Below are 15045 nucleotides of genomic sequence, written 5' to 3'. Positions count from 1 at the left end.
GATAAAAGTCAAATAAAGAATGAAATTAGAATAAAATTAATAAAAGTAATATCAAAGCCATGTATATCTACAATTTGCATTATGTGAATATAAAAATTAGAAGCAATTATTATTCATCAGTATAAGGTATATTTACTATTTAATTAATTCCTATATTAATTATCAAATCTCTCTCTTCTCTCATTTTTTATTCCAATTCTCGGATTTGTCAAATAACACCGTCGCGTTTCAGTGTATATTATAAAACAGATGGTTTAAAGAGAATTTATGTCTTTTCTTTTCTTATCTCTTTGTAAGTATGCTATATTTCTTTATGCTTTATATAACTGTAAGATAAGTAAATAAATTGAAATCATCACTATTACGTTCTAAATCAAGTTCTGCTCAAATGGACGCAAATAAATAACACAATAAAGCTACGCGCCGACAGGATTCTTCGCATGTATCTTCGACTGTCATCCATAATATGGGCATAAAACTGCATGCGTAAAACTGATGCGAGTGTCCTCTGGCAATCTGTGTTGTTCGGTTCGTAAAATCTGTTTGATTTACGGTGGCTATATACTGATTCGAAATAAAGCTCCTTCGCGGCCAGCCACCAGATCTGGCACGCGGCTCTGCAATGCTCTGGCTCGAATCTTGACCGGCGCCTCCTTGAGTACGACCGTTGATATTTATAGATTTATAACATATCAAACCCTGTCAAGAGCAAATGCGGTGATAGCTAATTCTTCCACGATATGTCTTTGTCAAGACATCATAACTTAATACGCATTTTGCAGTAATTGAACGTGCATTACGCGTTATAGAAAGATTATTACAATTCTTTTATATCTGTTAAAATTAGATTAAAACTAAATACTTTTAAGAAATATAATATTGGCAATTTTATAATAATCTATATATAAAAATGATGACATCAGTATAAATTGCATTTTATTTTTAATATTTTTAATATTTTTCTACTATAATATTAGAATTGCAGTCTTTATAGCAATGATGATTACAATTAGATTCGTATACTAGGATCTGGCTGCAAGTGGAATTTTCATGTCGCAATTTAATTTTGTATTTGTTACATCAATGACGAAGTGAATCAATTTTTGACGTTTCAGAAAGAATCGGACGCGCAGCGAATTTTAAACGACTCTTTCGCGTACCTATCTCTCTATTTTTGCTTTTCGTATCGCGTCAAAGGAGCGTTCAAGTCGAAAAAATCTCGGCTCGGTTTATTTCGAACTCTTCGCGCGCGATTGTCGGACGCGACAGGCGACTGACAGTGAACCGCGGGGGCATGGGTGATGTGTACCTTTTGAAAACTCATAAATAATCATTCCTCAAAGTGATACACGCTTATTTACAACGCGTATCTAAATTTATTCGTGATCCCGTTGCGTTACTCAGCGAACGGTGATCTCGGAATTGGCTTCCGCTATTAATAAAATGGTAACCGATGTCTCCGGAAATAGGAAATCGGTGTACTTTCGCGTACTTTCTTCATATATATGAACCGCGATGTATATGACTGCGTCCTATATGTAGATTTGTTTATTAACGTACACATAAAACTGGTGTATGCGTGTGCCATTGACATACAGTACCTGGACTGCGCGCATATAGCAGCACGTGAAAATCGGTCCGCGTCATAAAAGAGGGATAGAGTGCATGTGCGGCCAATTATCTATCTCTTTCTATTCAACATTGCAATATTGGTTGAAAAGAGTCAGAGATTGGCTGCACATGCGCTCTATCCTTTTCTACGACGTGGACCATTTTGGTACAGTGTTTAGATATACGGATAGCGCAGTCCAGTACTATGTCGATGGCATATGCCACACATCTCGTCTTGCTTGGCCACCTATGCGTAGGTACACTTTTTCTTCTATGAGCATTGCACAACAGCAAAATCAAATAGTACACCAATCCCTATATAGTTTATCTATTTGTGCATGATGCGTGTGTAATATAACTATCATTGCTTAAAGACTGCGATTCTAATTTTGTATCAGCAAAAAACTTAAAAATACTCTGTTCTTTTTTGGTACTGTAACCAATGTTTAATCTAAAAAACGAATTATAATGTCTAAACATTTTCTTTTATAAAACTTATACAAATTATACTTTGCTCTTCTCTCTTCTGACTTTTGTACAGAATATTTTGGGAATATAAACGAGAGGATCTTGATGTATTAGATAGAATCTGATAGTCCCATTCTCGTCTCATTTTTAAAATAAAACAATCAAATTTTGTAAGATCTCGCAACTTCTAAGTTCACGCACCGGCCGTGCGCCGCAATCCGCGTGTGTCTCGCACACGCGCCGGCGACAGCGGCGCGGGCCCGTGAGTCACTCTCACGCGGGCCACGGCTCGCTCTCGCCTGCATCGCGGCTTTTCTCGTCGATCTCGGCTCGGCGGCGGTCCGCGCACGTGCTTCGACGGCGTTACATGCGGTCGCGGCCAGTGCGGGGCCGGTTGGCGGGCGCGTCGGCACACGACCGCGTCCCGATTCCGCGTTACGTGCGAAACCGACGACACGCTACTTCGGCACCTGTCGCCGAACGCCGTCGCGACGCATCGCGCACCGCATCGCGCCGCGTCCGCGACAATCCCCGTGCTGCGGCCAGTGCTGCGCCGCCGGGCCGCCGGCGTGTTGATCACGTTTGCTCCAAATTCCCGCCCGATCACGCGTCCGCTCTCAGGTCGGCTCGCTGGCGCTTTCGAAACCGCGGCTGTCTGCGCGAGCGCGAATGGTATCTCGTGGAAGATAACTTTGTTTCTGTACAATCGAAATTAGACGGTTTCAAAGTGAATAACGAGGACACGGGATTTCGTTGAACCTATAAGTGATTTAAAGACAAATAACAAGATCGCGATTATTAAAATTCGACGATTTAGGAGGCGATGAGATGGATATGAAAGTTTGATTGTAACATCGAAAAGGAAGATCATGTGTGAGTGGCTTATAGGCGAGTGATTCTCATTATGAATGTGAGAAATATTTGCTGCTTACATTTAAAAATTAATGAGTGATTAATAATAAGTGAAGGAAGATTGTAACTTCTCTGAGTGAAGAAAAGAATTAGCGTGCGAGAGCGTTGCCGCGTGTGCAGATTGTGTTACGCGTAAAATGCAACAGGTGAGATCAGCTGACGCGACGTGATCATCGCTATCGCCTTACATTCGGTGAATTCCTAATCTGCCAAACGGCAAAAGTTGAATACGCATTGCAAGTATGTGCGTGACGATGAACTAGCCATCGTCTGAAATAATATTTGTACCGCACGTCTTGGATTAAATGTTTTTTCGCAGATCACTATATATTAATTCAATCCACTATATACTTTGAGACATGTATTATTTATTGATTATTAGTAAAACATTTGTGACAGACGACTTTAGAATTTGACATTATGTTATGTATTTAGGCATTAGATACTTGTATTGCTAATTTTCCGTGGCTACATTAATATTCTTCAATATGTAGGAAAAGCTTCTGGCAATAATGATTCAATCAAAATTATTGAAATTATTTATCTCAAAATTTATGCGCTCAATCAAGAAAAAAATTTCGTTTATTTGCGTTTTCATGAAAAATTACTTCCTGGTTGGTTGTTTATTTCACATTCTATACATTTTATGAAAGCATCTCACATCGATGAAATTATCTGGAAAGACTGACTCTGTTACTATCTTCATCCTCGCTTGGATTCTTTCGCGCATATGCTCACACGTCGCTATAACAAGCTTCGCGAGCAATCTTTGAATCCGCTATTATCTACGTTAACTCAACCGCGTACCGTTAAGATCCATTTGCTCGCATGCCTGCTCCGGGAAAAAGAGCGGATTTAATACGCTTTTTATGAGCTTTTATACGTTCACGAGTTGAAGGGGATTGAGTGATTTAACGGCTGTTTTCGTCGATTATCTTCAAAATGTCGTTTCCGCCCAGTTTCCGTTCCAAATCAATTTATTAATTTTTTATTTTAAACTTGGCAACATCCTACAAGGTACATTTTTTTATTGCATAGATTATAAAAATTTTTATTTACAGATAAAATCTATTTTCAAAATGTATTTTCTTCATTCTCCTGCATAAATCACGTTTATATTCGACATTGGTCATTAAATGTTTATAATTCTCATAAATTAAGTTCTGATACTTGTATGTTTTCTGATTGATTATAGTTATTTTTTGAATACGAAACAATGTATTCCAGAAAAATCATATTAAAAAAAGAATTGTTTCAAGAATCTTTCTCATAGTAAATGTAAGCTAATTCTTTAACGTAATTTTGAACTAGTGCTTTAAAATTATTTGACGTCTGTCGATGGTGCACATCTCGTCGATGGGGTCTTCTTCATAATAATAACTCAATTTAATATTTTTGTATTGAATTCCAGCAATGCAGTTATTTCTGCATGGTAATCCTTTCAACAAACATTCTTGGCTAGCTGGACGGGTATAACTATTTCAGATCTTTAAACGTAGCTATGGCAAGATCGTATTCTGTGATATTGAGTCTCTCAGAAACTAATTAAACGGTTCTTCCTACGGCAATCTTTCTCCAGACGAGGCGGAAATGATATCGATCTAACGGAGACTCGATACGGACCGATGGATCGATGGTTGACCCGAAGTTTTAGCACGATTCGCAACGCACGTTTTTACTCTCGCTATACTAATTCGTGCTATACTAATAGAGAGATCTAAGTCATTTTTTTTCTATTGTGTAATTCTGATATTTGTGCATTCTGCATTCTGCTGAGAATGTATTAATTTCATTTTTCGGATTCTCCATTGAAAGATTTTTGTAGCATATTAAACAATATTAAAAACAATATTTTCAAATTAATACGCTTGTGAGATTGTCAGAAAACTTTTTTAAATTTTACCTAGTTTGTTCTTGTGTTGTAATATCAAGCCACAAAATTTTGAAATTGGTATTTTACCGTTCATTTTTGCTTTTGATAAATATCACGTATAATATATTTGACTTTTGAGAGAACCAGGTCACGTTTATATGACATAAATCCGCATCCGCGTCTGCTTCGCCTTTACCTTTATCAATGTTGTATACAAATACAGTTCTCGGACGCGGGATTATGTATGTATATATTCAGTTTCTCGAGCGGCAGGATGCAGAAAATGCGCCGGGACGGACGGTTCTTTGCGGTTCCGCGCGATTTAAGGCGAGAGAGAGCATTTCGTTCGGCGCGCATGTGCGCCTCTCGTGCACTCTCTCGACCCGTGCTATTCTTAAATCCGGCCACCTATCGCGTTTTTAAACGCACTAAACGCTGATTTACGATACCCTACCTCCTTTCGAAGCTACGATAAAATACTATTCTCGGTCTTGGACCAGTAACGACGTCCCTGCACTCTTCGTTGGAGAACTTATGGCTAAGTGCCGCGAAGGCCGAGAGAGAGAGAAAGAGAGAGAGAGAAAGAGAGAGAGAGAGAGAGAGAGAGAGAGAGAGAGAGAGAGAGAGAGAGAGAAAGAGAGAGAGAGAGAATTCTATATTCTCCCCAATGATCTATCCTACATGCACCAAACAAATACGGTTTAAAGCTGTAACTTATACAGCTAATATAGTTGTAATGTAAAATACCTAAGAAGTACAGGAAAAATATATAAGCTGTGTCTCGAATATGATGTAAATATTATACATGGGGATATAGCGTAGTATTAGCTATTACTGTTATCTTACGGAAATCGCAGCAGAAGGGACGTGTAAAGACAAGTATTTATTACTTTCGCTATTATACAGTTAGTTTTACTTATCACTGAAGAAAATTCCCGTTGCTAACGTACACTAATTATCTTCATCGATTCTTCTATTTTCCGGATTCCTTGCGGGTTTGCGGATTCACCGTGCGTTTGTCTCGAGGAACGACGGTGTTCGTGCAATAATTGTAGCCAGTAGAATTATTGCACGGCGCGGCGGTCACGCGCAGGTGTGCGATGCGGTGCGTGTGAGTCTCGGATACCGTTCACCCACGCGACGCACAGTGAGATCACCTTTATACTTTAACTCCGTAGTCACGGCCGACTGTCGTATCGTCGGACGAAAAATAATGCCTTTGTGAAACGAACCCGTAGGACTTACGAAAATGTTCCTGTACCCACACATCCTGTACTCTGACATATTTTTGTTATCGTGCGGGTAGTTACCTGAAAGTGTGAGACATTTTACTATTACAGAATATCTAGATTGAAATTATATTTCTTTCAATATAAACTTTTGTTTTGTTGCAAAGACATTGATGTTGCAAATGTATTTTACATAATAATAGAAATCTACATAAGTAATAAAAAAATTATTAATGTCACAATAGTACTATTGAATAATAATTGATACCTGTAAATTGTCTCGATTTTTAATTTATAATCAAATAATAATTAAACAGATTGTATAACACCTCGCACGATATAAGAATGTTATGTTGAAAGTAGTAAGTTAACGCACAACAACGCGACACAAGATTCTCCATGCACTTTACCTCCGACATCTTCGCTCAAAGAAGAATCTCGATTATTAACGATCGCGAGTTTCGCGACATTTGTTTCTAACGGCGTGTTTCTCGCATCGGAAATGTCGAGTTTTCAAAGGGTCGAAACCATGCGCAACATCGCAACGCGACGTTGTTACGTGTGAAGGTGTCACTGTCAGATTGACAAATTACTTCGGCTCAGCGTCGGACACTTTAGATTTGTGGTCGCGCACGCACGTCATCACCGTGCGGGACGTTTTAATTTGCAGCTGTGCGGAAACATGCCACGCGACGGATCTCCTGCAAAAAGAATGAAATATTAATCGACCCTATGAACATTTTTCTTCTTTCGGAAATCAATTCATCATAAACGTAAGAACATGTAACAATTGAGTTATTCTTTGAGGACGAAGCAAAAATGAAAATTTCCTTATAATGTTAATCGATATGTTTAAAAATGTGTCGCGATATGGCTGTCTGTGTTGGTTGAAGGATGAGATGGGACAATTAAAAGCGTGGTCGTCGGATTTACGGGCAATCTGGGCGCGGCCGGTCGTAATTCCGTAGGCCGGTTCTTGGCCCGTGTAATTTGAGAGCTTCAAGGAAAGGGTAGTCAGCGACATTTCTGGTAAATATCGTGCTTACCGCATTACTTTACCGGCGTCATGGCCGCTGCCGCGGAAAGAGAGGGTTAAGTCGTTTAGCGATGAGGCTACAAGGCATTTACTAAACAAACCGAAATCTGAGAGAGTTTTCCAAGGATCGCGCGGTATTTTCGCGCCGCGCAAGTTATTTCCCTTTCATCTTCCTCGACGGTTCACGTGCAGGGATGTTGAGAGGATGTGCCCCTCGCTCTTCCCGCTCGCATTTATCGAAATAAATAACGTGTCTTTGCGGAGAATAGGGTAAAGAAGCACATTCGGCGAAGTTTGGAGTTCGTGCCGAGCTGGCTTGAGTTTCAACAAGTTCGTGAGAATATTATGAAATCGCGGATATAAGTATTTCCGATCCGTTTAATTTGGACTTCACGTATGGATATAACATAGTGATATTTATATTCGTAGATATATATTCTGATTAATTTACAATTCGATTTCTCTTTAGCTGATCAAAATGTCAATGGAAAACTTTCAAACTCGATTAAACTCAATTAAATCTCACGGTTGTAAATAGATAATAAGAGTTCGCGCGTTCTTTCGTAAATTTAAATTAAACAATATTATACACGTATTAAACAATTTTATATATGACATTCAATTGCTATGATATTTAACGATAAAGGTTAGTAGTGGAATCATAAAAAAAAGTATGTCTATAGGTTTATAGCAATTGATTCACGATGAAACTTTTACTCATAATAATTTTACCCTAGTTTTATCTATCATTATTAACGTAGCAGTTCGAATCTCACGTTACGGCGAATACGCGCTCTTTAAATAAGAGCCGCGATCGAGCGAAATCGCGTAATTCACGACGTACCAGGTGTAATTAACGTCAAAGATATCGTCGCTTATCATCCTTAGGCGGAAAAATTGCCGAGATACCGTTGCGGTATCGCACGAACGAAGCGAAGCGAACGAGACCCCGATAAGTACGTTTATCAACCGCCTGACGATATAATCGACCGATCTCTCGCTACGGGAAGAAGACTATTTCTGGAGATCGCGGCACGACGCGGCTGCCCATTTATTGCGTCTAATGCTCGGCGTTAATAACCCCGTCACGAATTCCGTGGGCACCCGCGCGTCGTGTAATAGAGACATAATCGACTCTCTCTTAACTTTACGCTCGGCTCGCTCGCTCGCTCGCTCGGCTCATTCGCTCGATCGCCTCTTAATATCACGATTCGTAATAATCGCCGCGGATCTTTGATCTCCGCGCGCGATTATATTTACGATTTTCTTCACGACCATTTCTGCCGGCGAAATTGCATCGTATCGAATTTAGATTGCGGTACATGTGCGCGTTCCGTGTAAAATAGTCTCGTCGAATGGCAACTTGGACGTGGAATAAACAGGACAATTCTTAACTTTCAAGCGATGTCCGACGGACGGACGGATGGATATTGGACGCGATTTCAGGCAACGGCGACGGCGACTTGGCAGCGATTTCGTGTTGCTCCAAACAGTATCGCAGCCGAAGCGGGCTTGAAAAAAAATCTGTAAATATATCTTTTCTAGATAGAAGATATGGAAAAATATACGAATTAAAATTAAGTAAATAAGTGCGGAGGACCACAATGAAAAAAACTTAAAATTAAACTTTGTCGTTAATTATTAGAGTATAACGTATAGAGATTTTGAAAGTTATATACCGACGCTCCAAAAACAAACCAATCCAATATTGCCTGTGAGAAATGCATTTTCTTTACGTCATGCGACGATTTATTTATGACGACACCCATGCGCGCGTCATTCGGATAAAAAAAGAAGTTAAAAGCTTCTTTGTGAGAAATTATCGTCTTACGTCAAGTTAACAAATCGAATACAGCATTTTAAATTCCCTCTTTTCGTATCGTGATTAATCTTAATAAAAAAAATTTAAACATCGAACGTTACATGGTCGTAAAATTAACTACGCGCTTGCCATAATAACGAGAATACGTTGAACTCGCCGGTCGCACGATTATTTCGAGGCCTCTCTACTTGCTTTGATACATTGCAAAGTGCGCACATTTTCGCCGTATCGCATTATATACTTCAACGTGTCAGTATCCGTCCTGTAGACACGCGACACGCTGTGTATGCATGCGTGTTTGCCTGCATGCGAAGTGCATACGCATAATCACGTCGTCGTCGTTGCCCCTCGCTTCTTTGCCGTCGTATGAGAATGCAATGCGTGGGTGAGCGAAGCACGAAGGAGTTTAGAATTCCCCGCGAAAAGCGTGTCGTCTTCAGTTTGCATGAAGCCCGCCACGTGTCTCTCCGCTTAAGAATATCGTGAGCTTGTCGAAGGTAACTTCCTCTTCACAATGCATATTCGTGTGATTCGTCAAGCCGTTCGGTCATTGACTTTTGAAACAATAAACGTGGAAATGTTTTTATATTTATAATTTTAAAGGGTAAAGCATTTTTTATCGACATCTCTATCTGAAACCTCTGTCGGATCGATTTTGATTCAATATGATGTAGCGTGTGTTCGAGGCGATATATATGAAACGCACACAAAGAATTTATAACGCGGACGGGCGTCGGAAGTGCTGAAAAGTAAACGTACAGCATAAATTTCACGGATGTCACGATGCTACAATAGGCGGAGCGAAAATTAAGAGTGACGGAAGAATATGATTAAATCAACCTTGATGGTGCTCAGTGGGGTGACCGTGATGCGGCATGATTGAAAAGACTTGTACATCGCCATCAGAACGAACGCTCTAACGCACTCCAGATCGCAATCTGTTGTCTTGATTTATTCAAGTATCTTTTGATTTCAATATATCCTTTCAATATATCCTTTCTGACGCGTACTATCTTTTCACTTATTCCGGGATACTCTCCGTTTTAGAATTTTTTTGGTACCCGCGCCGCGGTAATGTACTTTGATCCTGCATATTCTGAACTTTATTTTATGTCAGATAAAATTCCTAATTGAAATGCGTACTTGCGTCACCGCATAATTTTCTACGTATAAATTACAATTTAAAATATTCGACGTAAATAAAGTATATCCGGTTTATCATCAAGGTTTCATGAAAGGCAGAAATATATGAAGGCATCACAAATATTTAACGCTGGGTTCGATGCGCGCGTTCGATAAGTCTAAAATTATCGGATAACTGATGTTAGGTAATATCCATGACAGACGTCGATAAATTCCTTTTATTATATAAATTGAAAGGCAGATAGACGCAGGCGTGGGCGTCCATTCATTCGCGACAGACACAGCGCGTATATGTATGCCGTCACGGAAATTTGTAATGCGCAATCCATGCATGCACGAGCCGTGGTAGGAAACACGTTGCTTTGTCGGCCGGCACTTCGTTGCGAATTTCTTCTGCAATGTATCTCTTGCAATCGATTTTACATTTTAATCTCCGAATTCCAATATATCCGGTTTCACGGTTGAAAGTGTGTACACGTATAACACATATTATTCTACTTTTATTTTTGTTATTATAGTGTTATTTTTTAAACTATATAAGAGACCTCATGAGTATTCTTCATTAATATTATGTGTGATATAAATTATATATTTATACGTATACATATTTATACAAAGTATTACATGACGTACTGTACAAAACAGAAGGAGCATGTTTCTGATATAAAATGAAATAGAAAATGTCCCGTAAATATAAATCCGATTTGATACGGTTTTTTATTTACAAGTATTTGAAGCTTATTAATGATATTTATTAGGACATTTGTTTATTAAAAATAGAAAATTTAGAATAAAAACTTGGAAATAAAAATATCATTTCTTTCTTTTACCGATTTTATATATGACAACAATAAATAATTCGGTATCGAATCACTGACAGAGAATTCACGAAATGACTAACAATAAGAGCATCATTCGATCGGTCGGGTAGAGGAACACGTATACGTTTACGTGTCGGAGCAACAAGGTTATTACCGAACAAATCGATAAATCCACCGACGTGAAAGTCAACTATCGACGCGATCAGCTGACACTGACGAGGCACGAGTATGGAGCGAATCATCATCGCGCGTTTCGCGTCTCTTCTCAGTGCGTGCGATCGCGTCTTCCCTTCCGGACGTGTGCGTGCATATATGCGTGCGTTACTCTCCTCTTTCTGTCACTATCCCTCTCTCTCGCTTGCGCGCCACCGCTAAATTTAGAGTATGATCGACCGGTCGTCTGCCGCTATCGGGACAAACAGCCTGGGCGATAAAGTTATTGGACGGGTGTTCAAGAGCAGGCTGCAAGTTTGTGAGAGAGAGAGCGTGGATGATCGGAAGTGAATCCTTCTCGAACGACGCTTCTCTGCGTTCGTAAGTCGCTTTCACGAATAGAGACGATCATTTTCAACTGGAGCAGCCTAGTTTCTACTTATTTCGGTCCGGCAATCACAATCGGATTCATTGTGTCGTTTTAATCGATCGACTGTGACTCGCAATTTGGTCGGTGAACTCCTTCGCGATTCTTGTCACGTTTCACCACGTGGTTACCACGTGCGGGCTATTCAATCGCTGCACCCGAGATGGGGGCCAAATGGGAGGATTCGTGGCACCCGAGCGACATTCCTGAGAGCAAGAGGCATCGAGAGGAGGAAATTTGTCATGACGCGCGGTGAGTGATATTCGAAAATAAAAACGAGAGTGTGTCGCGATCTTTAAGTTTTTATGCGACCGTTAATTGAATTATTAAAATATGTAAAATATTGATTGTGAAAAATGGGGTATCGGAACGAGTGATGGTTTTGCATCAACTTTCCGTTAATAGAAACTCTTTAATGCAAAAGATTTATATAGCTGAGCAGATGTACCTGATAGATCTGAAACATCCTGGGTCTAGATAGTTTGCATGAACTATTTAGGAGGTCTGCTTATTTTCGTATTTTCGTCGAAATACATTTCGCAAGTATTGCCCGAAGATAATTCGGAAAGCATTTTCGTAGCGGTTTATTCTCGGACGCTTGATTTCTACACACGTGTCATTACGCGCGTTCGGATGTAAAAAGATTTATGTATGCATCTATCAACAGCTCGCTTTAAGACCCCTTTCGTAATATATATATCAACAGATGTCACACGACATTATACTGCAATTCTATATAACACAGAGTAGCATTTTACTTCATTAGATATTTATTGTTATAATAATTATGTGAAATTTTTTATCAAATAAATTTGATATTTAATTGAAACATTTTGTACTCGAATCGCGGTATTCATAAAAAATGAAAACTTGATATTAAAAAAAAAATTAATAAATGTTTAAAAAATAGATCTTAAAATGCACTACTTACTTAACATTAATTTATATATTTTATTTATTCATGGGGAAATAAAACGTCTACTTCATCTTAATGGAGAATATAGAGACAAGCAAACTTCTTGATTCCTTCTTGGCTGTGTGAACCTTAGATGAACGCTCTACCATTAGCTTTCGTAAAACACCGAAAACTCATGATTAGCTTCTGTGTGACTGGTCACGTATAGGTACACCGGGCATCGCACGTTCGAACTCGCGCGACTCTTGGCATCGCGCCACGCTCGTGATCGAGCGCGCGTCTTTACGATCGGGGTAAATAAGTGCATCTAGCTTGTTGTGACAAGCGCACGTCATTGTCCGAAACTGCATTTCGCGCAATTCTTCTAAACCCGGGGGTATATACGGATAATATTTTCTGTTGCTACGCAGCGCGATCTCGTGAAATCGTTCGACATAATGTGCTGTGTAATCCTGTTTTATGTAATATAAATCTACATGTGCGTGATATATATATATATTTCGAATATTATCATCTTTCTTTCGATAAGCACGCAGGCTCCGAACACTGACAATGAGTTTATAACGCCTAGTGCATAAAATGACTATACCCCCGTGGAGAACCGAGTTCAAATGCTACGAGTAAATCGTCTTAAGTTATTACCCCGAGACGGAAAGAGGTCCGCACTAAATGTCCCCCTGTACAGTAAAACGCGATAAGTCAGTTAGCAGTCTCGCTGCTAAGGATTCTCAGTCTGAGAAACCTGCTAGCGAGACCGTTTTACATGGCACTTCAAAATGCATTTCGTGCATTTCGTGCATTTCGTGAAATGCAAAGTAGCTGCGATGATATATACATAATTCCTGTTATAAATAGAAGAATGGAATTCAGATGCCTCGCACACATCGATGAAATGAATATTGAAGTACATGGAGCGACCTGGAGTCTAAACATCCGCATTTATTCATATATGGAATGATGTTTGAATGATGTTAGCAGCATATTCCGAGATTAAAATAGTGTCAATGTAATGTGCAAAAAAAATATTATTTTATTACTGATTAATTTGTTACATTAAGAATAAAAGATTGAAGTTCCAAGTTAAATCTGCATTATCAAGACAAATTTCAAAAAGGAGACAATGGCTACTTGTATATATATTTTAATATCACGTTACTCCTCGTAACAAAGTAGTATAATAAAGCAGTATATTAAATTCACACAGGAAAGTCATCGCGCGTGAATTACACGATGAATAATAAAATCCTGCTGTCAGAAGTTTCGCGGAGCACCTAACGCACGCGAATTATTCGTCTACTCTGCACTGCGACTGAGAAACGGCCGCATTAATATCTCCGCGTAGATGACGAGCGTCCCCCGTGTGCCGCGTGCATCTCATTGAGATACACTTTGCGCCAATTCACGAGGCAAGAACATCAGCGCGATGATAAAGGGCTGTAAAACGGCGCGGGAGATACTCGCTCAGCAGGCTCTTGTTTGCAACATTTACTTTATGATTAACGCGGTCGACCGTCCCGATTGTCGCCCTCGTTCTTCGGTCGAGGATTCCTAAGATAACGAGGTCATTCCTTCGCGATAATCCTTATCGACTTGGATGCCACTGACTGAATCTCCGACCGCCGGCAGTCGTATATTCAGTGCTGAAGCGAACGCGACGCGATCGTCATCCGAGTATTTCGCGTCGTGTTGTTATTGTGCGAGTTTCCTCGCGAGTGCCTCGGAGTTCATTGTCCATCAAGCCAATCCGCGAGTTTGACCTAGTCCATAGTCCATACATGAAGTACGTTTGAATTCATTGTGATAAATGTGTGACGGTAATCGTATACTCCCATCAGGTGCGGCGATGGCGTCCTTTTGTCAGTTGTCCCCAATCTTAAATTCAATGTTAATTAAATATCGCGCGCGCGCGCGCACCGATATTTATTTTTAAAATATAAAAGGAGAAATGAACTAAAACAGCTCATATCACTAATCTAATTTAGAACGATTATCTATTCTCAAAAGGAAAGAACGAAACTAATTGAGAGACTAAGAAAATATAAGACTAAGAAAAATAGAAGACTATAATAAGAAAAGGGATTCTAGAAGAAACGTTATTTTCGTTAATCGAATTAGCCGAGACTCCTCCTCGCCATTAAATTCACATAAACGTGTGGCTATGTGGCGTGCATAACATCGTAGGATAACGATGACGAGCCGCGCGTATCACGCGATGTAGGCGATTTACGTCATATTTCGATCGTAAACGTTTTTGCAGGTGGTAAATAATTCGAAATTACTATTTTCGATAAAAATCAAGATCACAACGATCGCGTCAGATACAATTTCGCGGAACGGCTGCTACTACGATATTTATAGTATAAATACTTTGACAAAACGCATAAATTTGTTTCTGTTACGTGCGAGCCTACTCCTAGCGTACTGCGTAATTATCTACCCGGCGTAATTGTCTATGTTAATATCTCAGGACATTACCGGTCGCGCGGTGTCAAAGTCCGACTCAATGCCAGGGGGTAACAAAGGTCTCCTCTTCGCTTGCCTAATGGAAAACGCCCGGCTTTTTACCGGACTGCTATAATCGGTGCACGCACAACGTCGCGTATGGCGCCGAGTTCGCTGGAAACTGCGATTCAT

The 15045-nt window shown here is 39.7% G+C and overlaps 1 protein-coding gene and 1 long non-coding RNA gene across 5 annotated transcripts in view; one reads left to right on the top strand and one right to left on the bottom strand.

The window, feature by feature from the left end:
- The window catches only part of Lmpt (four and a half LIM domains protein limpet), a 113467-nt gene that overhangs the window by 39387 nt on the left and 59035 nt on the right, over positions 1-15045 (top strand). Inside the window, exon 1 of one of the 4 annotated variants that reach the window (XM_077418554.1) lies at positions 11644-11747. The exons of 2 other annotated variants lie outside the window; for them this stretch is intronic. In XM_077418554.1, the coding sequence (XP_077274680.1) occupies positions 11659-11747 (89 nt within the window). In that variant the 5' untranslated portion in view covers positions 11644-11658. Of the gene's footprint in view, positions 1-11643; positions 11748-14171; positions 14192-15045 lie in introns of those variants that run through there. One more of the 4 variants, XM_077418555.1, reaches the window with a different exon arrangement.
- LOC143904166 (uncharacterized) lies at positions 5735-15040 on the bottom strand. The gene is made up of 3 exons (XR_013258862.1): positions 14887-15040; positions 6504-6794; positions 5735-6174 (listed from the first exon to the last, which is right to left on the bottom strand). It is a non-coding gene; the product is annotated as an uncharacterized LOC143904166 (long non-coding RNA).

Source organism: Temnothorax americanus, unplaced genomic scaffold (genome assembly GCF_048541705.1).
Source record: "Temnothorax americanus isolate GAGA-0224 unplaced genomic scaffold, ASM4854170v1 Scaffold5, whole genome shotgun sequence".
Classification (NCBI taxonomy): Eukaryota; Metazoa; Arthropoda; class Insecta; order Hymenoptera; family Formicidae; genus Temnothorax; species Temnothorax americanus.
The sequence above is the reverse complement of the archived record's forward strand: the minus strand, read 5'-3'. Positions and strand labels throughout refer to the sequence as shown.